This window comes from Danio rerio, chromosome 6, assembly GCF_052040795.2.
Source record: "Danio rerio strain M-AB ecotype USA chromosome 6, GRCz13ab, whole genome shotgun sequence".
In the NCBI taxonomy this organism is placed as follows: Eukaryota; Metazoa; Chordata; class Actinopteri; order Cypriniformes; family Danionidae; genus Danio; species Danio rerio.
In genome coordinates this window covers 24,877,694-24,902,171 of record NC_141026.1, presented here as the reverse complement: position 1 = coordinate 24,902,171, position 24,478 = coordinate 24,877,694, and the positions used below count along the sequence as shown (strand labels likewise).

Sequence of the window (24,478 nt, the reverse complement as noted above, 5' to 3'; positions counted from 1 at the left end):
CCCGGGAGCAGGGTAGGCGGGGTGGGGGTCAGCCGGGAGCCAGCAAGGATAAACCCAGGGGGTGGGCGGCGTTGCGGGCGGACGGACGGGATGCAGACGCACACACTCGGGCGGGGGTAGAATCGAAGCCCACACCAGCTCGTTCCCTACGCTGCCCCTGGGGCCTCGATTCACCACGCCGGGTGACTCGACCGAACCCACCGAACATCCCCCAGCCCTCGCAGGGCGAGGGGCGTGGGGCGGGGGCACGGGCCGAGTATCGGCGCGGGGGAAACGGAGTCCAGGGGGGCGGGCTGGCGGGCGGGCTGAGCAGCAGACAAGCTCTGGGTCATTTAGCCAGACGGGCCATCTGGGTCCTTTACCCACAGATCGGGGCGGGAAGGGGGGGCGCTCTGTGCGGAGGGACACCCCCACGCCTCCCTGATACAGCGCCCAGGACGGGGAGGATCTGCCACACCCATAGAGGCCGACCCCATTGGTGCTTTGGGGGGCCTGGGTGGGGGCCTAGCCCCTGGGGCGCCACACTAGCTCCTATCGATCAGTCACCGTGGGGTCTGGCGACTGGACTGTCAGAGACTAAGTCCATATTTTTACGCCTTCCCCGAAACCCTGATGGCAGGTCAGAGATTGTGGGTGTCGGGCAAAAACCTCCAGGCGCGGGACGTCCCGACAAGTAGGCCGGGAAGGGTGGTCTCCCGTCGGGCATGGTTTGGTGGGCTCGGGCCTGGGTCTAACCAACGCCCCGGTGAGCGCCAGGCATAACGTATTCCTGTTGGACCTTTGGCGCTAGATGCGTAAAGATGTGCCGCTGGTGAACCATCGATGGAGCCGCTGGTGAACCATTAATGGGGGCCTCTGAGATCCAGCGTTGGGGAGGCCTGTGCCCCGCGCGCTCTGCCCGGGGCACACACACCCTTCTTGGGGAGCGAGCCCAGCCCCTGGGGCCTCTGAGATCCAGCGTTGGGGAGGCCTGTGCCCCGCGCGCTCTGCCCGAGGTACACGCACTCTCCGGCGGCAAGCGCTGGTTCCAAAGGACCCCCTAGATTTGCACCTAATCACCAGCCGTGCCCGGGCACCCCACTATTAAGCCCGGGGACACTAACTCCTCCAAACCGCATGGATCAGACAGACGTGCTGCTGGTGACCCAATTGGCCAAGACGTACCGCTGGTGACCCAATCGGTCTTTGGGTTTGTGAATGGGTCACCACCGGCCCTGGGCTCGTGTATGGGGCACCAGCCGCACGTCGTTCTAGCCTCCGTCTGCGATGGGGCCTTATGTTTGCTGCGGGGTGACGGACGCTGGGAGACGGGTTAGCAGCTCAGAAATGGACCCTTGACTCCCGTGGACCCCCTAACTCCCATGGTGTTCAGACCACTGGCCTTGCCCGGATTTGAACGCTTGTTTTTGGGTTAGCTTTGCTGGTCAAGAGGCCTGGATCCTTGGAAGGACCAGGGCAGCAGTGCGCATTTGGTTTGCCCGGATTTGAACGCTTGTTTTTGGGTTAGCTTTGCTGGTCAAGAGGCCTGGATCCTTGGAAGGACCAGGGCAGCAGTGCGCATTTGGTTTGCCCGGATTTGAACGCTTGTTTTTTGGGTTAGCTTTGCTGGCCAAGAGGCCTGGATCCTTGGAAGGACCAGGGCAGCAGTGCCCACTTGGTTTGCCCGGATTTGAACGCTTGTTTTGGGGTAGCTTTGCTGGCCATTGAGGCCTGGGTCCTTGGTAGGACCAGGGCAGCAGCGCCCACTTGGTTTGCCCGGATTTGAACGCTTGTTTTGGGGTAGCTTTGCTGGCCATTGAGGCCTGGGTCCTTGGAAGGACCAGGGCAGCAGCGCCCACTTGGTTTGCCCGGATTTGAACGCTTGTTTTGGGTTAGCTTTGCTGGCCAAGAGGCCTGGATCCTTGGAAGGACCAGGGCAGCAGTGCCCACTTGGTTTGCCCGGGTTTGAACGCTTGTTTTTGGGTTAGCTTTGCTGGCCAAGAGGCCTGGATCCTTGGAAGGACCAGGGCAGCAGCGCGCACTTGGTTTGCCCGGATTTGAACGCTTGTTTTGGGGTAGCTTTGCTGGCCATTGAGGCCTGGGTCCTTGGTAGAACCAGGGCAGCAGCGCCCACTTGGTTTGCCCGGATTTGAACGCTTGTTTTGGGGTAGCTTTGCTGGCCATTGAGGCCTGGGTCCTTGGAAGGACCAGGGCAGCAGCGCCCACTTGGTTTGCCCGGATTTGAACGCTTGTTTTGGGTTAGCTTTGCTGGCCAAGAGGCCTGGATCCTTGGAAGGACCAGGGCAGCAGTGCCCACTTGGTTTGCCCGGGTTTGAACGCTTGTTTTGGGGCAACGGGGCCCTCGTTAGACCCCTGGTTCGTTCAACCGCGAAATCGAAAATTGCACTAAGTCCTTCTTTTGAGTCTGTTATCGAAACCTCGACGGCAGGTCAGCGAAACCCAGGGACGCGCTACCACCCCCTCCAGGCGCGGGTCATGCCGGAGAGAGTGGTCTCTTTCCGGGCATGGCTTGGTGAGCTCTCCCCCTGGTCCAACCAACGCCCCCGGTGAGCGCACTTAGGTCTCAGCTGGTGCGTAAATGGTGCCGCTGGTGAACCATTGGCCTCCGAGGCTTCATGTCACGCGCTCTCTGCCCAATACACCCTCACTTATCCCGGGCAAGCACTGATCACCAAAGACCCCCCCCCCTGGCTCTTTCTGACCCATCGCTTACCGTTGGTGACCCACATAGGCCTTTGCGCGCGGTGGCCTGCCATGGAACCCTGACTCCCATGGTGTTCAGACCACTGGCCTTGCCCGGATTTGAACGCTTGTTTTTGGGTTAGCTTTGCTGGTCAAGAGGCCTGGATCCTTGGAAGGACCAGGGCAGCAGTGCGCATTTGGTTTGCCCGGATTTGAACGCTTGTTTTTGGGTTAGCTTTGCTGGCCAAGAGGCCTGGATCCTTGGAAGGACCAGGGCAGCAGTGCGCATTTGGTTTGCCCGGATTTGAACGCTTGTTTTTGGGGTAGCTTTGCTGGCCAAGAGGCCTGGATCCTTGGAAGGACCAGGGCAGCAGCGCCCACTTGGTTTGCCCGGATTTGAATGCTTGTTTTTGGGTAGCTTTGCTGGCCAAGAGGCCTGGATCCTTGGTAGAACCAGGGCAGCAGTGCGCATTTGGTTTGCCCGGATTTGAACGCTTGTTTTTGGGTTAGCTTTGCTGGCCAAGAGGCCTGGATCCTTGGAAGGACCAGGGCAGCAGTGCGCATTTGGTTTGCCCGGATTTGAACGCTTGTTTTTGGGTTAGCTTTGCTGGTCAAGAGGCCTGGATCCTTGGAAGGACCAGGGCAGCAGTGCGCATTTGGTTTGCCCGGATTTGAACGCTTGTTTTTTGGGTTAGCTTTGCTGGCCAAGAGGCCTGGATCCTTGGAAGGACCAGGGCAGCAGTGCCCACTTGGTTTGCCCGGATTTGAACGCTTGTTTTGGGGTAGCTTTGCTGGCCATTGAGGCCTGGGTCCTTGGTAGGACCAGGGCAGCAGCGCCCACTTGGTTTGCCCGGATTTGAACGCTTGTTTTGGGGTAGCTTTGCTGGCCATTGAGGCCTGGGTCCTTGGAAGGACCAGGGCAGCAGCGCCCACTTGGTTTGCCCGGATTTGAACGCTTGTTTTGGGTTAGCTTTGCTGGCCAAGAGGCCTGGATCCTTGGAAGGACCAGGGCAGCAGTGCCCACTTGGTTTGCCCGGGTTTGAACGCTTGTTTTTGGGTTAGCTTTGCTGGCCATTGAGGCCTGGGTCCTTGGAAAGACCAGGGCAGCAGCGCCCACTTGGTTTGCCCGGATTTGAACGCTTGTTTTGGGTTAGCTTTGCTGGCCAAGAGGCCTGGATCCTTGGAAGGACCAGGGCAGCAGTGCCCACTTGGTTTGCCCGGGTTTGAACGCTTGTTTTTGGGTTAGCTTTGCTGGCCAAGAGGCCTGGATCCTTGGAAGGACCAGGGCAGCAGCGCGCACTTGGTTTGCCCGGATTTGAACGCTTGTTTTGGGGTAGCTTTGCTGGCCAAGAGGCCTGGATCCTTGGAAGGACCAGGGCAGCAGTGCCCACTTGGTTTGCCCGGGTTTGAACGCTTGTTTTTGGGTTAGCTTTGCTGGCCATTGAGGCCTGGGTCCTTGGAAAGACCAGGGCAGCAGCGCCCACTTGGTTTGCCCGGATTTGAACGCTTGTTTTGGGTTAGCTTTGCTGGCCAAGAGGCCTGGATCCTTGGAAGGACCAGGGCAGCAGTGCCCACTTGGTTTGCCCGGATTTGAACGCTTGTTTTTGGGTTAGCTTTGCTGGCCAAGAGGCCTGGATCCTTGGAAGGACCAGGGCAGCAGTGCGCATTTGGTTTGCCCGGATTTGAACGCTTGTTTTTGGGGTTAGCTTTGCTGGCCAAGAGGCCTGGATCCTTGGAAGGACCAGGGCAGCAGTGCGCATTTGGTTTGCCCGGATTTGAACGCTTGTTTTGGGGTAGCTTTGCTGGCCATTGAGGCCTGGGTCCTTGGAAGGACCAGGGCAGCAGTGCGCATTTGGTTTGCCCGGATTTGAACGCTTGTTTTTGGGTTAGCTTTGCTGGCCAAGAGGCCTGGATCCTTGGAAGGACCAGGGCAGCAGTGCGCATTTGGTTTGCCCGGATTTGAACGCTTGTTTTTGGGTTAGCTTTGCTGGCCAAGAGGCCTGGATCCTTGGAAGGACCAGGGCAGCAGTGCGCATTTGGTTTGCCCGGGTTTGAACGCTTGTTTTGGGGCAACGGGGCCCTCGTTAGACCCCTGGTTCGTTCAACCGCGAAATCGAAAATTGCACTAAGTCCTTCATTTGAGTCTGTTATCGAAAACTCGACGGCAGGTCAGCGAAACCCAGGGACGCGCTACCCCCCCCTCCAGGCGCGGGTCATGCCGGAGAGAGTGGTCTCTATCCGGGCATGGCTTGGTGGGCTCTCCCCCTGGTCCAACCAACGCCCCCGGTGAGCTCATCCATAGCGTTTGCCAGCGGTCGTTCCAAAGACCCCCCCCCGCTAGAGACCCACCATCCCCCAAATGAGTGTTAGTTGTTTCAAACAGCAAAAAAATAAAATCAATGCATTTCGTTTTCAAAATGATTTTTTTTTTTACTTTCTCTGAGCAGCACTCTTCTCACGCTATCATTGTCTATGCCACACACTAGTCTGTCTCTGATTAATTCGTCTGTGAGGGCACCAAAGTTACATGTTTTTGCTTTATTTCTAAGTGTACTCACATAAGCTTCGATAGTTTCTCCTGGTTTTTGATTCCTGGTATTAAATGAATGTCTCTCCATCGTCACATTTGTCTCCGGATTACACACTTCTCTGAATTTCCGTTTTAAACATTCTGGATCCTCTCTTGACTCCGCTGGCGTGATTACATCTTGACCATCGGCTGCCAGTAACGCTGGAGCGTATGTGAACGAACGCTCTCTCTCGATCGCCTCTGGTCCCGCAAGATTGAGGAGTATGTAGGCTTTGGTTTTTTCTGGCTTATCGCTGTGAGCTGCGGCGATGAATATGTCGAACTCCAATTCGAATTTTCGCCAGTTTTCAGCTATATTGCCGTCGAATATCAGCGGGTCTGGTCGGCGAAATCCCTCGGCCATTATTTCTTCTTTACTTCTGACACCATGTAGTTTGTTGATATGAAAAATGGAGACAGTTATCAGGAACAATAGGCTTACTTTATTTTAGCTTTCACGTGCTTGGCTGCTCATAACATCACTAACTTGTACAACCACCCGGATAGGGAAACTGTGTTCTTCCGGGCACCGGAAAGACCATATATGAACATAGCAGTTATCTACAGGGATGAACCATCTCCAACCCTACAGTCTCTTAAGGTCTTAAAAACTATGTTAAAAATGTAATGCATGCTTTTTCCTTTACTGATTTAAATGCATTTTTGAGCTAGTTATTCTCTGCTGTTTGTTGATATAGCCACCATCAACTTTTACCACTGTGGATTAATACTGAATGTGTGTCATTGTTATTACTTATAGGTTAGGTTTAAGAGAAGAATAATATGCTGGTGTTTAATTTAATTTCTTTCTGTCTCGCATTGAACCCATTCAACCAGTTACAACAGACTGGGTCATCGGTCCAATCAGCTTAGAATATCCTAGCGCTAAGGATGGGTTTGGGAACAAATGAATAGCTAAATGACTTATATGGGAGATGCTGGAACAATTAGGTCAAATAAATGCAAAAAATAAATCCTATGTGTGCCCATTTCAAACAGTTAATCATGGACTGTTTCAAAACTGTTTAATTTAGATATTACAATACTACATTTTTTGTAAACTTTGCCAACATTTTTTTGGAATTGTAACTGTACATTTATTTATTGATGCATTTTTTTATTTATACATATTCAGCTTTTATGATAACACTATTTACAACACAAAACACTTGGTTGTCTGTTTCTTTCGAGAAAAAAAAGGCCTGTCTGACAACCGCTATCATCATTCACTAGTTCTCAGAAATGCAACCATAACTTCCACTTGTTGCTCAAACAACACTTAGAGCTTTAAGGATGATGTGCATTGTAAAATACAGTTTTCTGCTGGTCATGATCTGTTTAAAAAGCTCCTCGTTGGCAGCCACATATCTGAAAGGTAGTAATTTGTATATGTATGTAATGTTTTATTGTTATTTTTATCAGTATTATTAATACGGTTAATCCTGTTGTGGAAAATGTTTAGCAGAAAAGTTGCATTATATGTTTTGCAAATGTATTAGTACATGTATGTGTTTGAAAATAAAAATGTCTCAATAAATGTTTTTTTTTTTTTAACCGTTACAGAATTAACTGGAGCTTTGGGGAAAGACACCACCATTGAGTGCACTAATAAACCCGATCAACATGGTGTGTACATGTACAGACAAGAAAGAGCTAGTAAACTGAAGGAAATTGTATACCTTTACAAAGATAACACTCTTACCTATAAAGAAATTAAAGAATCCAAAATCAGAGTAAGTACAGCATTCCCCAACCTAAATGTCACCATCCTAAATGCAACTCTTGACGACGCTGGACTTTATTGGTGTGAATATAATAAAGAAGAAAGGATTACCCTTAGCAATATCACTTTGTTATGGATAGGTAAGTTTGTCTTGCACTTTCTAAAAATAACTTTATTATAGCATTTATTGATACAGACTTCCATTGTTTTGTTGTTATTAATTTGGAAGTCAATGGCTGACATTTGCCAACATTTCTCAACATTTATATTTTTTGTGTTTAACATTTAACAGAATTTTTTTAACAAGTCAAGGGCAAGTAAACGATGTAAGAATTTAGATTTTTGCCTGAACTATCTGTTTTATGCAAATAGCAAAGAGTTATTCCCTGACTCTGACAGTTATGTACACGCTTTCTGCTAATGCACAAACCCTTTGCAGGATATATAAATCTGCATTCATTTTAGAAAAATATTTTTCTGTACTAAAGTTATATCACATTGATATACATAATGATTGATCACACCGATGTACATATTAGATTACTTACTCCTCAATACAAAATAATAATTCAGTTTCTAAAAATGACCCTACTTACAAGTAATTGCATCATTAAATCTTTATTTTCTGTTGTTAACTGAATTATCCACAAATGTTTTCATTTAGTTGATCAGTTCACTGATGCTGAAAAAGAAAAAAAAGCTCCAAATCTTGCACATTCCTAAGTGTACAGTACCTACTTAATATTTGACAACTTTGCAACAGTGATGGTGTGATTTTTGACACCCATCGTTTTTATACAAAAGACAACTGACTAATACATTTGACAGTGAAACATTCACCAATACTCAAAGTAATACAATGCATTAAGAGCAGATTACTTTCTTAAAAAAAAAAAAAACGTTTAAAGGATGTAATTTGTAAGGAAATACATTTTAAAAGTAACCTTCCCAACACCGTGGATACAAAGTAGATCAAATATGTTGAATGTCTACTAAGATAAAGAGTTTGAGAATTTGTTTGAGAATATGTAAAGCTAGTCTTAATTTTGTAATTCTTTATTTGCAAAAGACACTGTGCCAGACCCAAGCCCATTGTGCCCACGCCCAGAGTGTCCTGATACATATTCCTATGTGATCATCATCTTCATTTTGTGTGCTGCTGTGGGTCTACTGTGCTTTTTTGGTTTCTACTCCGTGATTCGGAAGGTAGGTATAAAATGACAGCATATGTTGTTTGCATAATAGAAAAATGAACAAATCAAATGTAAAGTGTGAAAATAATGTGGGTTTGTTGGAAGTCATTGAGCTTCAAAAAATCAGATACCCCATGTTGTTAGACCACAAAACACTTTGCATGACATATCTGATTTGACAATGATACAAATTATTGTGGTACATGCTTCTAGCAATTGTGCACCACAAGTAGCAAGATTCTTGTAAACAATTCTGGCCTCATTCTTTTGTCTAAGTGCACATGTGTCTGTCTTTTTGAAGCTGGAGCTTGCTTAACATTGTTAATTTTTATTGCCTTCCTTATTAAACATATTGTACATGATTCTGGTCAGGCGGGTGGCTCAGTGGTTAGTCGTCGCTTCACAGCAAGAAGGTTGCTGGTTCGAATCCTGGCTGGGCCAATTGTGTGGAGTTTGCATGTTCTCCCTGCGTCTGCATGGGTTTCCTCTGGGTACTGGTTTACTCAACAGTTCAAAGACATGCACCATAAGTGAATTGGGAAAACAAAATTGTCCGTTGTGAGAGTGTATGAATGTTTCCCAGTACTGAGTTGTGGCTGGAAAGTCATCCGCTGCGTAAAATATATGCCGGAATAACTGGCAACCACTGATAAATGAAACTGACAAGCCAAAGAAAAATAAATGAAATCTGGTTAGGCACAAAATAAAAGTGCTACATAAGCTAAATATTTTAAATATGGGAGGCTTTGACATCGGAAGAGTTTAAAATGGCCATGATAGTACATTGGTTTATGATAGTTGATTTAAAATAATAGTGATAAAAACACACACACACACACACACATATATATATATATATATATATATAAATATATATATATATATATATATAATTTATTTATTTATTTATTTTTTTTTCGGTTTAGTCCATTTATTAATCTGGGGTTGCCACAGTGGAATGAACTGCCAACTTTTTTACGCAGCAGATACCCTTCCAACCGCAACCCATTACTGGGAAACATCCATTCACACTCATTCACACACATACTCTACGAACAAACCCACGCGAACGGGGGAAAAACATGCAGACTCTACACAAAAATGCCGACCGACCTAGCCAAGGGTCGAACCAGCGACCTGACGCCACCTCGTCGTCCATTTACAAAGTATATCAGATCATATTTTTTCTTCTGGAGAAAGTCTTATTTGTTTTATTTTGGCTAGAATAAAAGCAGTTTTAAATATTTTTAAAATCCATTTAAAAGTCAGAATTATTAGCCCGTTTAAGCTATATGTTTTTTGTATAGTCTACAAAAGAAACCAATGTTATACAATAACTTTCCTAATTACCCTAACCTGCCTAGTTAAGCCTTTAAATGTCACTTTAAGCTGTATAGAAGTGTCTTGATAAATATTTAGTTAAATATTATATACTTTCATCATGGCAAAGATTAAATAAATTGGTTATTAGAAATTAGTTATTAAAACTATTATGTTTAGAAATGTGATGAAAAAAAATCTTTTATCCATTAAACAGAAATCGGGGGAAAAAACAAACTGGGGCTAATAATTCAGTGAGGCTAATAATTCTGACTTTCACTGTGTGTGTGTGTGTATAAATATATATATATATATATATATATATATATATATATATATATATATATATATATATATATATAACTGGCCTAAAGTTTGGGGTCAAGTTTTTTTTTTTTTTTTTTTTATTCTGTTCATCAAGATGGCATCTATCAATTAGAAAGTAAATACTGTATAATGTTTTCAGTAAAAAAAAAAAAAAATCTGAGAACCAAGTGAATGACAAATTTCTTCACAGAAATCAATCATCAGTTTATTTTAGAATTTTGTCACCTTATATTAATTATAAGGTTCTATTTGCGTTCTAAATGATTTATTGAGCTTCAAAGTTTTTGCATTCCATATAGCAAACAGTTTGTGTAACATTTGTTTTTTAAATACAATTTCTTAAAATGTAAATCCCTATAAAAATATGTAAATAATGTAAATAAGTTGTCAATTAAAAAGAATATGTCAATAACTCAATTTTGACTAAAATGTCAAATAGAACTTTATAATTCTAAGGTGACTATTTGTTTTTGGAATGAAATACTTTGCATGTACTTTGCTGGAGTACTTTACTAAGCTTCTGCTCACCAAGGCTGCATTTATTTATTCAAAAACACAGTACAACTTGTAAAATTGTGAAATGTTATTGCAATATAAAATAACTGTTCAAATGAAGTTTAATCATAAAGTTAAGAATAAATTTGATAAATTACCACAGTGATTTTAACGATGATTTTTCTGCTTCATTAATCCAGTCTTCAGAGACACATGATCCTTCCAAAATTACTGTAAATTTATTAATACTATTATTAATGATAATTGTAAAAAAGCAACAGTGACTAGAATAATTTCAGTTGAAACTACAAAAAATAAGAAAGCAATTTTAATAAGTATTTAAAAATGTAAAAACATTTTTATATATTTTTTTTACATTTAATAAATGTGGCCTTGATAAACAGAAAAAAATGACCTCAAACTTTTCACCACACATTTCTGGTAGAATGTACCGTGTTTGTGTGTGAGTGTATGCGTGCGTGTGCACAAATAAAATTGAATATATAGTATCATAAATGTTTGACATCTTTTTTTTTTTCATTTTTGTCATTTTCATGTGAAGCGGTGTATGGGGAAAAAGCAATTCACACCATCAAATCAATTCTCAGTCCCAGTCTATGAAGAGATGAATCGGAGCAACTTGTCCAATGCAAGGTCATTAATCAACCCTGATTACCACCCTATAAATAAACTTTAAAACACATGATTGATACCCATGTAATTGTTCATAAAAGACAACATTCTTATTGTTTGAATATCATACAAATTAATTCAACTTCCTGTTTTTCAGAAACATTTGAAGTAGATTAAGTGTGAAGAATAAAAAATGCAGAAGCTGAAGAGATATAATTAGCTAATGCTGTCTCACTTGTGGTTAAATGTTTACCCGAATGCTCAGTGGAAACAAAAAATGGATGACGTGTTTGTTAGTTTCAATATGATACTAAACAGGCCATTTTTAAATTATGAAATTGACACCCATAATCATATTTCACTCCTCTTTTACTTCATAAAATAATAATATTATTAATAATAATAATAATAATAATAATAGGGGTGGCACAGTGGGTGGTACTGTTGCCTCACAGCAAGATCGTTGATTCGAGCCTCGGCTAGGTCAATTGGCATTTCTGTGTGGAGTTTGCATGTTCTCCAAGTGTTCACGTGGGTTTCCTCAAAAGACAAAGACATGCGGTACAGGTGAATTGGCTAAGCTAAATTGTACCATAGTGTATGTGTGTGCATAAGTGTGTATGGGTGTTTCCCAGTGATAGGTTGCAGCTGGAAGGGCATCCGCTCCATAAAACATGTGCTGGATAGGTTGGCGGTTCATTCCGCTGTGGCAACACCATGTTAATAAAGAGACTAAGCTGAAAAGAAAATGAATGAATATAAGCAATAATTGATGTTTATTTCTTATATAATGGATCATCTTGATTTCCATTTGTGGCCATATTGTCTGCATATCTATAACCTTTTAGACTGCATCAAAACAAGTTACATGCAGTTCTCTTGTCTTGACTAACAGTTCTGAATAGTACTTTTAGTGTGTTTTTATATTAAAAGAGCATACATGTTTTACTAATCCACCATTGTAGCTTTTTTATGCATTGTATTTTACAATATAATTTGTGCATTATGATCTTACAACTGTGCATTATGATCTTACAATTGTGCATTATGATCTTACAAATGTAAAAAATTCTACCACCCCTCCCCCCACACACCAATTGATTTTTTAAAAATAAATAATTGAATACATAGACATTTGTTTGCTAAAGTTATGATGCTTTGATTAAAAGTGTTGATTCAAATCAGTGTGTTTCTCAAATAGCATGCATGTTTTCCTAATTGACCAGGGGTGCGTTTCTCAAACAATGACATTACTTGCGACTAAACTATCATAGTATGGTGCATTGTTTGAGAAAAGAACAATGCAATGACGAGTGTTTCCCAAAAAGTTTCTCTGTCACAGATCCATTGTTTGAACCATGTTAGTTATTGCATAAAATGTCCATAATGATGCTCTAAACGAGGTCTTTTAACAACTTTTTAAAAAATAAAAAAAACATAACTTTTGTACAAATTATATTGTTTTACCTTTTCTATATTAAATGAAATAGATGTAAACAGCAGATATAGAGCCTATATGTTTCCTTTACAAATATTATTGAGAATATGCCTTATTATATTCTAAAACATAAAACCACTTGGCTAACATGTATTTTAATCTCATATATAAATAGGGCTGGCGCATCCATAGAGGGAACCTAGGCGGCTGCCTAGGGTGGCAGAATGGAGAGGGCAGCGTCCCCAACACTACCCTCACCACCCGTGCCCTCAGTTATATATCCGCGTCTTGGGCGGCAGAATAGAGAGGGCGGCGTTCGTGACACTACCCTCACCACCCGCACCCTCAGTTATATCAACGTCTAGGGTGGCAGAATCGAGAGGGCGGCATCAGCGACACTACTTTACCACTTTACTACGTGCCCTCAGTTATATTCGCGTCTAGGGGCAAAAGAATAAAGTGGGCGGCAACACCCCCCCCCCTTTTTACATTACTTTAGGGTTGAGGGCGGCGTGACCGTCCTTTGCCTAGAGCGGCAGTTCAGCTTGCTCCGGCCCTGTTTATAAATCACATAAATCGTTATTATTTGTAATTTACAGTAGGCCATTTATTAAGAAATGAAGAAAAATCATAAATAACAATAATAATAATAATAATAATAATTATTATTATATTTATTATTAAGTATGATCTTTATTTTTTTTTTATTTTGTAGTCGTAAAAGTCTACTTTTACAATTTGACACATTCAAACCACTGCAGGAATGTTCAAACCAACAGGCTCATGTCAGACACATTAGAAATACATTTCTGGAAATAAATAACATACTATAAATTAATACCCTTAACATATGCTATATATTACAAGCTTTGGAAATGTAACGTAAATTCCGCTTTTAAATAATGGGTCACCTAAAGCTTTTGTCATGAGCCATGGCTGTGTTAAAAGTGGCAGAAATGTTTTCAAAGCTCACTTTGAAAGGAACGCAATTGTCAATATGAAGATCGCTAAAACTGAACTGTAAAAGTACTTTAAAGAAAATTACACCGAAGAGAGATGACTTTAATATTTTTAAAAAAAAAATATTGAAGTTTGAAAATAGAAAACAGGTATGATAACTGGACATAGAACATATCCAGTGCTTCTAACTGCAGCTCTATCAACACAATCTCACGGCAATTTGTAACTTTTTGATTTAGTGGCTAATTCTTATGATCTAATTTGTACAATTTAGTACGACTTGCTCATCCCCCAATGACTTTAAGGGTTTAAGGGTGGGGTTAGGTGCCACGCCTCCTTTTTAAAATCATAAAATTTCGTTCGACTGAACTTGTATGAAGTCATACGAATTAGCCACTAAACTGGCAAAACGTAAAATACTTTTTCTCGAGAGATCAGGCTGGCTCTATTGGTGTAGTTGCAATCATCCAAGTTTGCGACGCAGTTTGTGAACGTTCGTTGGAACGACAGATTTGGGAAACGCCAAATCAATGAACTATTTGTAACAACGCAACTTGTGATCTTAGTTGGCTAACAATGGTTTTTGGAAACGCACCCCTGTATGGCTGTTTTTTTTAATGTATTGCATTTTATTTAGTGTCTCATCACTGAATATTTTGTCAAGCTGTTATACTGTGCATAATGATCTTAGCATTGTAAAAATTTAACTAACCCAAAACAAACTAACAATAAATAAACATTTCTTTGCCATACTCTTGAATCTTTGATTAAATGTGTTAATTTAAAGCAGGGGTCACCAACATGGTGCCCCATGTGTTGCCCGCAGGCCTGTTCTAAAAATAGCTCACCATAGTGCCACTTACCAGTAAGCTTCATCTAATATATAAGAAATCATTTAAAAATGTAAATATTTGCAGAGATATATGAAAATAAAGTGTTGCACATTAATACATTAAATACAGGGTATTTCCTACCCTGTTAAATCATTGTTGATAACTTTTGTGAGAATCATTAACATGATCAGTGTCTTCACATGTATGAATATCATTAATTATTACCAAAAACATAAAGTATAATTAAAAGTAAGTTGAGCAAATTTGTTATTTGAGAAGTGTTTATCAAACTGGATAATTTTGAGCTTTTGTCTGCAAATTTCATCTTTTAAATATTTATTGGGGTTGGATAAAAATCTGTGATGTAGCACGCACCTGCAAATGAAGTGATGACGCGACGGTTTCTCATTATTATTCATAGAGATTTCTTACCCTTTGAGAAGACTGCTTCCTAATTATTCATGAGAGCACGTGCTTTATCAAGGCAAGGCTGACCTTCTAAGCTGTCAAGTATGTTACCACATTTCAAAAATTCGCAGAATGATATTAGAAATAAACTGCCATGAATCATGGTTTAAAAAAAAAAAAGAGTTATCGTGTGAAACTGAGTAAAACTTGTTTCTATGCTTTTTTCATGTTTTATCTCACATGCACAAAATTGTGCCATTTATGTAAGTCTAAATGTTTAAGTAAATCTTAAATGTAATAGCAATTTATTGTAATACTTTTAACACTTTTTAATTCATATTGTAAAAAATGAATTGAAAAAGGCAATAAAAAAAAAATGCAGTGGCCGAGTGAGCTTATCATGTTGCAATTAAAGAAAACACATGCAATTACAAAAAATAATTTAAATAAAATTTAAATAAAAGAAAGGTTTCACAAAGAGCAACACAGTCATGCAGCACGTCCTTTTCAGGACGGCGCTCTGACTGTGCATTTCTGGATGCAGTGGTTTTCTGTCCTCGAATGATGGGCACGGGCACTGCGTTACATGCTCCATGTTAATGCGCTGCTTGTGGGCAGTTCATGTCGTCATTGTGATGCCATGACTGTTGCGCAGGAAAGATCGCGGCTAGCCTTTGCAAAAGGGCAAACCACCCCACCATCATCGGCTTTCATGGTCCGATGATGATCCAGGCCCGCTCGCCCCCTCCAGGCAGGTAAGCGCTGTCAAAACAGATCCTGAAACAGACATGTTAGCCGTGCTTTCCCGGGCTGCTTCGGTTGGAGATGGTTTATCCCCCAGCTCCGCAGCCGGACTGACTAGAGGGGCGTACCCTTCCTTCCGGAGGTGCACAGTAGGCTCATGCTGTCTTGAAGGGCACTTTTTTCTGCTTGTGCTGCGTGTCCCTCCACCCTCACCACTCTTGACGGTGGAATGGCCAGGGGGTATGTGGCGATTCCTCAGGTTGAGTGCGCGATGGCGGTCAATCCGTGCGGCGCCTCTTCTTGGCGGGGTCCCATCCAAAGCCTGTAAGTTATCTGCCTCCCTTGGAGCTAGAGCTTACAAGGCTGCGGGACAGGCTGCTTCTGCCTTGCATGCGATAGCCACCTACTTTCTTGACTTCCCCATATCCCAAGCTGGCATGTTCGGCGACACCGTCTGTGAATTCACCCAGGAATTTGAGGCGGTGAGAGAGCAGTCTAATGGGTGAGGTCACCTATCGGCAGGTCCGTAAGCCCGCTCCGCCCGCCGTACCATCCATATCTGCTCCTTGTCGAAGGTGCCCGCCTACGAGTCCGGCAACGGACCGTGAAGCGTCCCTGGGACAGTTCATCTGGAGAAGAGGGAACTTGCTCTTTCCCCGATGGAGGGCGGGGCCCCATTTCCAACGGCACTTTTTTCTGCCATGAAAACATTAATGAAAGAGCTCTTTTCCACTTCCCCAGATGTGACAGCCCAAAATCTGCCATTCTGAGACACTGTGCTCTCTAGCTCGCAGGTTCAGTGCATTTCACCAGTGGTTCACGAGCACTGGGAGGACGGTCTCCTTTCTCCCATCCCTCGAGCCTCCCCTCCGGAGCTTGGGTGCGGAGTGAGAGCAAATCTCTCACCTCCAGCTCTACCGCGGGACCCGCGCGCTTCCCGGATCAGCACACCCACTACGCGCTGCCCCACTGCTGGTACGTCAGCGATTGTAGCAATGAGTCCATTAGCGAGAGCTCGGCCTGCCTGGTTAGCCTGGGCCAGCCCTTCGCGGTGGCTCATACGCACAATCAGACTCGGCTATGCGACTCAGTTCGTGAAACGGCCTCCCAAGTTCATGGGTGTGTATTCACCAAGGTCAGCCCCCTGTCCGCCCCTGTCTTGCGGGAGGAGATTGCTGTCCTCCTGGCGAAGAATGCAATCGAGCCGCTCCCTCCTGCTGAGATGGAGAGCGGGTTTCACAGCCCGCACTTCATCATGCCCAAAAGAGCGGTGGGTCACAGCCAATCCCAGATCTGCACGTTTTGAACCACTGTCTGTACAAGCTGCCGTTCAGAATGCTCACGCAGAAGCGCATCCTCCGGTGCATTCGTCCTCTGGGTTGATCTGCAGCATTAAACCTGATGGACGCATATTTCCATGTCTCCACTCTTCCTCGCCACCGTCACTTTCTGCGGTTTGCGTTTGAAGGTCGAGCTTGGCAATACAAAGTCCTCCCCTTCGGGCTCTCTCTGTCTCTCTTTGAGGGTGCCTTAGCGCCGAGCTGGACTCGGTCACTATAGCAGCACGCCTCTCCGGCACCCTCGCGGAACTTTGGAACCTCCGGGTGGTCCTTAGATTTAGGTAACCTACCGATTCGGTGGCTAATACTGTCACTCAGGCTAGAGCCCCCTCCCTGAGCGTGCCTATGCCCTGAAGTGGAATCTATTCACTGAATGGTGCGTCTCTTGCAGAGAAGACCCCCGTAATTTGCCAGATCAGCGTTGTGCTTTACGTCAAGAGAAGCTGGAGAGCAGGCTGTCGCCCTCCACACTCAAGGTTACATGGCTGCCATCTCTGCTCTCATTACGCGGTGGCTGGCAGCACCGTGAGAACGCATAACCTCATCATCCGGTTCCTCAGAGGCGCTAGGCGAATTAATCCACCCCCGCGCCCCTCTCATGCCCTCTTAGGATCTCGCCCTCTTTACACAAGCCTGCGTTCAGAACCCTGTTATTGGGCTGGCTTCTCTCACGTCCTGAGACCCCGCACGCGATATGTGCCCAAGGTTCCTACCCGTTTCCACTTATTTGTGTTGTTGTGTTGTTTGTGTTGAATTTGAACAAGCAAATTAAGTTGAACATTATTAACCTTGATTTGTTTGTTTAAATTTGGCAGATAAATTGTTTGCAACAATTCTGCATGCAACACTTTTTTCAGTTAGTGACCCTGCAAGCGCTGCCCCCTGAGGAGGTAGACCCAGCCCTCTTTATTGTCCAGTTTGCGCCTTGCGTATTATCTGGACCGCACTCAGAGTTAGATCATCGGAGCAGCTCTTCGTCTGTTATGGCGGTCGGCAGCAGGGAAGTGCCGTATCGAAACTAAGATTTCCCACTGGGTTCTGGTTGCCATTCTCTCGCTCATCAGAGCCGAGGTGAGCCGTGTCCTCCATGAGTGCATGCGCACTCCACTCCGAGCATCGCATCCTCTTAGGCGCGTGCACGCGGCGCCTCTCTAACAGACACCTGTAGAGCTGCGGGCTGGGCGACACCTAACACATTTGCAAGGGTTTATAATCTGCGAGTGGAGCCGGTTTCCTCAAGGGGTATTAGGTAACCCTTAGAAATTCAGGAAACAAGTCGGTGAAGGTGTTGAAACATGCTTGCTGCGCCATTCTCCCTAACACAGAGATATGTGCGCCTTTTGATCTGTCAGTAAAGATTCCTCCAAGGCCCCCAGCACTGACTCAGCGGAGGAGTCACTTGCTGACCCACTACGTTGTAGGTCTGCCCACTGGTCAGCCCGCGTTTTGGGTATAGGTGCCCGCTATGTGTAATCCCCACTAGGCGATCACATATGCTTATTCAGCCACGGTGCAGTCCACCCTCACGGGCGGAACCGTGTCTTCCCTCTCCGCTAACCACCTTTATTTTGCGTACTCCCCTCCTTAGAGCTAGTCCATATGTTTTGCCATCTTATCTCCCCACTGGATAACAGATGGCCTCCGCAGCATCCTCCCTATCAGGACTGCACGCTTCCCAACGTACTGTGGTATTATTCCTAGAATTATCCAGACGTTGCGACTTCCCGAAAATATATCTAAATCCGTAAAACTTCTGTTGAAGTGAGATAAGTAAGGGCTAGGGACACGTTGGAGGACTGCGCCTACCATGAGGTGGGTGTGTCACGCTTGCTTGACTATCCTCTCATCGGAGGCGTTGGTAAGGTGCAGTCATTATGGCGTTTTCCATAGTTCTCACAATACGTGGATTTATAAGTTCAAATCCACTAATAGCATTGGAATTCCCCACCCGAAGGGGAACGCTCAGGTTACAGAAGTAACCCTTCGTTCCCCGAGGAGGGGAACGGAAATGCTATTTTCCATCGCCATAATGACTGTCCCTTAGCTGTTAGCAAGTCTCTTCAGCTTAAAAGGATGGCGTCTGCTTGCTCCACGTGTGCTTATATGCTGGGTTAATTGGCAAGCTTATGCTGCCAATTCATTGGCATTCATTGGCCCATTCAATACTCTTTCAGACAAGCGGCTTCTGAACCGAATCCTCCCAATATGTGGATTTTTAAGTTCAAATCCACTAATAGCATTTTCGTTCCCCTTCTCAGGGAACAAAGGGTTACTTCTGTAACCTAAGCATTCTCAACTGGTTTGGCCATGGGACCCACTTTTTTACATGGTCATCAAGCTGCGACCCAGTTTTTTAGGAATTATAATATAATTTTAGGAATTATAATTAATTTGTATTTATTAGTTAACATACACAAGTAGTGACAGATAAATCATAAGAAAATCACCAAGACTAACAAAAAAACAATATTTTATTGCTGTCATTTAACAAAATGTATCAAATTATAGAAATATTACAAAACAAAAATTACAAATAATGCAAAACAGTGGTTAAAGTAATGAAAGGTTCAGTTACCATAAATTGAACAGTTAATAGAACGTTACAGTAAAATTATTAAAATAATCATAACCATTTTTACATCTTATGTGACAGCAATTATAAACATCTGTTTCACTTAACAGTAATTTGGGAAGCTAATGGGATAACTGAGGATGTGCTTTACTCCTGATAAGAGTTTCAAAGTCTGGGGTGATGGAAGACAGTGCTACCGGAAGATCGTGCTACCAGAAGATCGTGCTCTATGTCCAACCTGTTCCTTTGCTTTGACTTAAGCTGCACCAAGAAATAGAAGCCACCTTCACACAAATACGTAGTGCTGAATGGTAGGATGGATTTGATCGCACGAGTGACAAAGGACGGATACTCAGAAAGCACTTCGCGGCACCAAAACTGGGAGAGGCTTACTTCGCTGAATTTTTTTTTTCAGGGTCTTATCACATGACAGCTCCACCAGCTGATTTTCTTCATTGCTTCGGCAACGTGATGCTCATCATCGTGTTTCTCGGGAAAATAGTCATTAAACCGGACTTGCAGTTTGTGGAGATGTTCCGTGATAGTTTGTTTCAGTACAAATTTTCCCATGGTATCCAATTGTTGTTTCATTGCAGGTGTTGGAAAACATGTCTAGTCTGTCTTTGTAAAAATGTTTTGTCCACAGTTCAGTCTTTTTTTTGAATGCAGCAACTTTGTCGTTCTGTTCAAAAACATTGTGCCCTCTCCCTTGCACGTTCAATGTGTTGAGGTGCTCGAATAAATCAGCAAGATAAGCAACTCGGGCAAGCCAGATTTTGTCACTGAATAGAACGGCATGAGGAGTGTTATTTTCTGAAAAGAAGGCAGCGATTTCTATTTTAAGTTCGTAAAACCTTGACAAAACTTTCCCCCTCTAAAGCCAACAAACTTCGGAGTGATACAACAGCTGTATGTGTTCACAACCCAGGGGCCTCATGTACGAAGACTTGCGTGGAAATCATACTAAAACATTGCGTACGCACAAAGCTGTACGCACATTTACAGCTTTGTGCGTACGCAGAAAACAATTCAGATGTATGAAACACTGTGTACGCCGAATCCTATGCATATTCTTTTGTACATCCGAATGAACGTGAAACCGAGTGCAACATGCACGAGTGCAAAACCCCTCCCTGCCTCCTCCCCCGTATGAATATGCTAATGACTCTACTTTGGCAAAACCCAACGAAAAAGCAACGGCAAAAGCAAGCAAGAAGAGAAACTTTGAACAGAATGTGAATTGAAGGTGCTGCTTTCGAAGGTAGACCGGAGGAAAACTGTGTTATTTGCAAGTTTGTCCTCCTGAATTAACAACATGAGAAAAAAATAGAGTGGGGAGAGTTTAGATGATGCGGTTAACACAGTTGGATCTGAACATCGCACCGTGGAGTTAAAAGAAAAATAGTATGATTTATAGGTGTAAAATGTTGTAGTTCCCCTAATAGTCTCAGTGGCGCAGCTCGTAAAACACATGGTAACATGTTTTGACATATTCGAGCATGAACTCGGTTCGAATCCAGCTTCTGGTGAACTCATTCTTCTTTTTTTCCCCGCTACATATCAGATTTTGCCTATTTATCACGAGAAAGACAAGTAGGAATCATTAATAAGTCTGTGCATCATATTTTATTTGCACATTTATTGAATGGAAATGTTTCTGATTCAAGCATGCAAATTCATCTTCAGGTGGTGCCTTTATAGCAATGTGCGTACGCTTCCATTACAATGGAAAAACAGGCGACCGATGCAAATTGCGCTTTAATGTTTGGCTGATCAACTGTATGGTATGGAAATCTTATGTAAGAACGGTCTTTAAACCACAGCAGTTCAAACTGTAGTTCTGCCGAGTGACTAAAAAGTTATTAGCATGGTGGTAAAAAAACTGTACATTTCTAGTCAAACCATTCTTCTGCAATCTTATACCAAAAACGGAAATAAGGGCAGTATAAACAGCTATAAATGTGAGAGAGCGTTGATATTATGTGATTGTATTGTATTGCAATATGGAGCAATTGAATATTGATGTTAAATCAAAAGTAATTCACAAATACTTGAAAATTTAATTATTTAATGGCAATAATTCTCCATGGTTACAACTGAATTAATTAACAAAATACTGTATAAAATGATAAAATATGAACTGATAAAACATATGGTATAAATTGTACCCAGCTTAAATGTAAAATTAAAGTTACCAGAGGTAGAAGGACAGACACGGAGGGAGGGAGAGAGAGACAAAGAGAGCAGGCCCAAAAGCCTGATTGCAGTAGAGTCAGAGAAAATAGACTCCAGAGAAGGAGAGGAGCAGAGCAGGAGAGAAGCATGTGACCATGTGACTAAAGCGATTCAAGACATTCAAACTGACCAATCAACATGTGACCACACCATAAAACCCCCAAAGTCCACACAACAGGCCCTGATCTTATCAGTATCTGCCTGTGTAGTCAGTATGGACCTTCTTGAGTCAAAAAGACATGTTTTGTCATATAAACAAATGCATATGATAATTTAGCCTCTTACACTTATATACCTGCTAGATGAACCCGTCTCATACAGCTGCCATTGCAAGGCTCAGACACTTTGTAGAGTGCAATTTAACACAACTGCCTCTAAGAGTCGCCAATGGAAATAAAACAGACACGCACAAAAAATGCGTACCTTCCCACGTTCAGTTCATCTTTGGTAAATCCAAACGTGAGCGATTCTGAGCGTGAAACCTGGCGTACGCAAAGTTTTTGTGCGTACGCAGCGTTGATACATGAGGCCCCGGGTCTTTGCACAGATTTTTAAAACACCGGGAGGTTTTAGCACTTCTTTTTATGTAGTTCACTACTTTGACGACTTTTTTTAATGTCTCATCAAGCACTGGCACCATATTCTTTGCTGCTAATGTCTCTCGATGCAAAAAGTAGTGATTCCACATCGCATTTGACGCCCTCTCAAGAATTCTCTTCACCACCCCTGAGTATTTTCATGTCATAGAAGCAGCGCCGTCAGTTGTGATTCTCAGTTTTCCCAGCTCAGGCCCAATGATCCCAAATACAAATCCACTGTACTGAAAATACACTCTGCCGTTGTAGTGGTGGGGAGATCTCTGCTGCAGAGAAATTGCTCCTCCAAGTCTCCTTCCCATACATACCTTACATAAACAAGTAAAGTTGCGTGATTTGCAATGTCTGTGGATTCATCCATCTGCAAAGCGTAATAAGCACTTTTCTGTATACGGGCTGTAGTTTGTTTTACGTAATCAGACATGTCTTCAATGTGCCAACAAATGGTATCATTTGACAGTGGTAAGGTCTTCAGCTTATCTGCTGCAGACTGATCTAACACCTCTCTGACCATGTCCATGGCCGCAGGTAAGAGAAACTCTTCTGCTATTGTGTGGGCTTTCTTGGCCTTTGCTACACAGTGAGCTACACAGTAAGATGTGCGGAGTGCCTGTACTTGTTTTGAACATGAAGATGTTTGGCACTTTTGTGATGCCCTTAGCTCCTGGAGTCGTCTTTGAAAATAGTCCACAGGTTTGTCCTTGCACCCTGGATGTTTGGTTTCTAAATGTCATTTTAATTTAGAAGGCTTCTTGCTCTCTTGTGAGGGCACTTCACTACATATGACACGCTTTAAGCCTTTTTCGTCATCAGTATATGTAAATCCATACTTAACTTAATCGGGGTCGTACTTGCGCTTCGACATATTTGTATATTTTGTACATGATTTGTTCTAAATATATAGAAACATTAAAAATTAAATTAAATTTATATAGAAACAGATATGACACATTTAAAAAAAAAAAAAATTGTTTATTTATTTTTGTCATTTTTGCCATTAAAAGCATCATTGTCTGCTGCACGGCCTGGCATTCTTGTAATCAAATAAACAAACATAAACAATAATAAATGTATGAATGGCTAACTTTTAGTTGTCTCAGCAAATTAGGCTTGCATAATGATGTGACAAGGTTGAAAAATGTGTTGTGTAGTACTATGGTAGATTATACAACAACATAAGTGGAACGTTACTCAAACAAATATCTCCTGCAATAAACAATACAAACTCTAGAGTCTGGAAAAGAGGACACATGAACATACTCAGACCTTCCTTCTCACTCTTATCCCTCTCCCTCACTGGTGTTGTTTTTTTTTTTTTAATTATAATTATTTAGGTGTGACTGGTAACTTGTGAAGTGTTTTAAATCTTTATTTCACCCCAAACCAATGGGTTACCTGTTGTAGTTAGTTTACTCTGAGAACAGAGACAGATGTTAGGGGGTTAGATATTCATGGCTGTTTTCTCAGATGGGTATCTAAAGATAAATCGGTGAATGGTTATTTCTCTCGTAATAAAGACAATCCACAACAAAGATCTTTTGATAAACTTTTTTTCACCCCAAACAAATACGTAACCCTTTGTAGATTAATTAACTCAAACAGAGTCAGATATTTGGGTGATAAATATTTATGACTGTTTTCACAGATGTTAATGAGTATTTAGAGTTTTGGAAAATCTTTTAGGGAAGCTTCTGTAGCCAGACTTCCGCACAGCCACTGTGTGTCTCTTCTATTGCCAGGTAAGCTGACATTATGAAATTATTTTTAGCGTTGTATTTGTACTTGTGTTTATATGTTATGCTGATCAGTTGTGTTTTTGTATTAAGTTTTGATTCATTTTAAGTGATGTTTTTACCTGCCTGGCAAAATAAATGTTAACCTTTTTGATTATTCCGGAGTTTTCCAAATTCATTGTATCCAGTAGATTAAGTGGAGTCTGCGCTACCTTAATGATTTGACATAGTAAGATTGATTAGAGATGCATTTGACTGTACGAAGCCGTTTTGGCACGACAGCATGAACATTTAAATCATCTTATCACTGATGTTAGCAGTTGTATGGAAGTGGCTAAATCAACTACTCTTTTAGGTTAAGTTGGCAACCAGACTATTTGAGTATTAGCTAACTCTGCACCCTCTGACTAACCTCAGAGTGTCGACATAATGTTCGTGAAAAGACAAGCAAACCTGGGGCGTGAAACTCAGAGCGGCGTCTGGTCCCTAATGTATCGGACCCAAGAAAATATCAAAATCTAAATTACACTACTAATATGATTAGCTAAAAATCATAGATGGCAAATTTAGAATTATCAAAATTGGAGTCAGATTAAATTAGCCATAAAGTCAGAAGTGATGTTGGTCAATAAATTTTAATGAAGTAAAACAACTTTTTCCAGAAGCGCCCAATAAGG

General features: G+C 42.8%; 1 protein-coding gene and 1 long non-coding RNA gene across 2 annotated transcripts; both read left to right on the top strand.

The window, feature by feature from the left end:
* The first annotated feature begins 6,498 nt into the window (after positions 1-6,498).
* On the top strand, positions 6,499-11,039 carry si:ch211-188c18.1. The gene is given in 4 exon segments (NM_001386739.1): positions 6,499-6,626; positions 6,815-7,114; positions 8,044-8,180; positions 10,872-11,039. Coding segments are annotated over 4 exon segments (654 nt in total). The 5' UTR covers positions 6,499-6,544; the 3' UTR covers positions 11,007-11,039.
* A 300-nt stretch (positions 11,040-11,339) lies between these two features.
* LOC147836345 (uncharacterized) lies at positions 11,340-14,092 on the top strand. Its single transcript, XR_015493631.1, has 2 exons — positions 11,340-12,763; positions 13,362-14,092. It is a non-coding gene; the product is annotated as an uncharacterized LOC147836345 (long non-coding RNA).
* Positions 14,093-24,478: the final 10,386 nt, after the last annotated feature.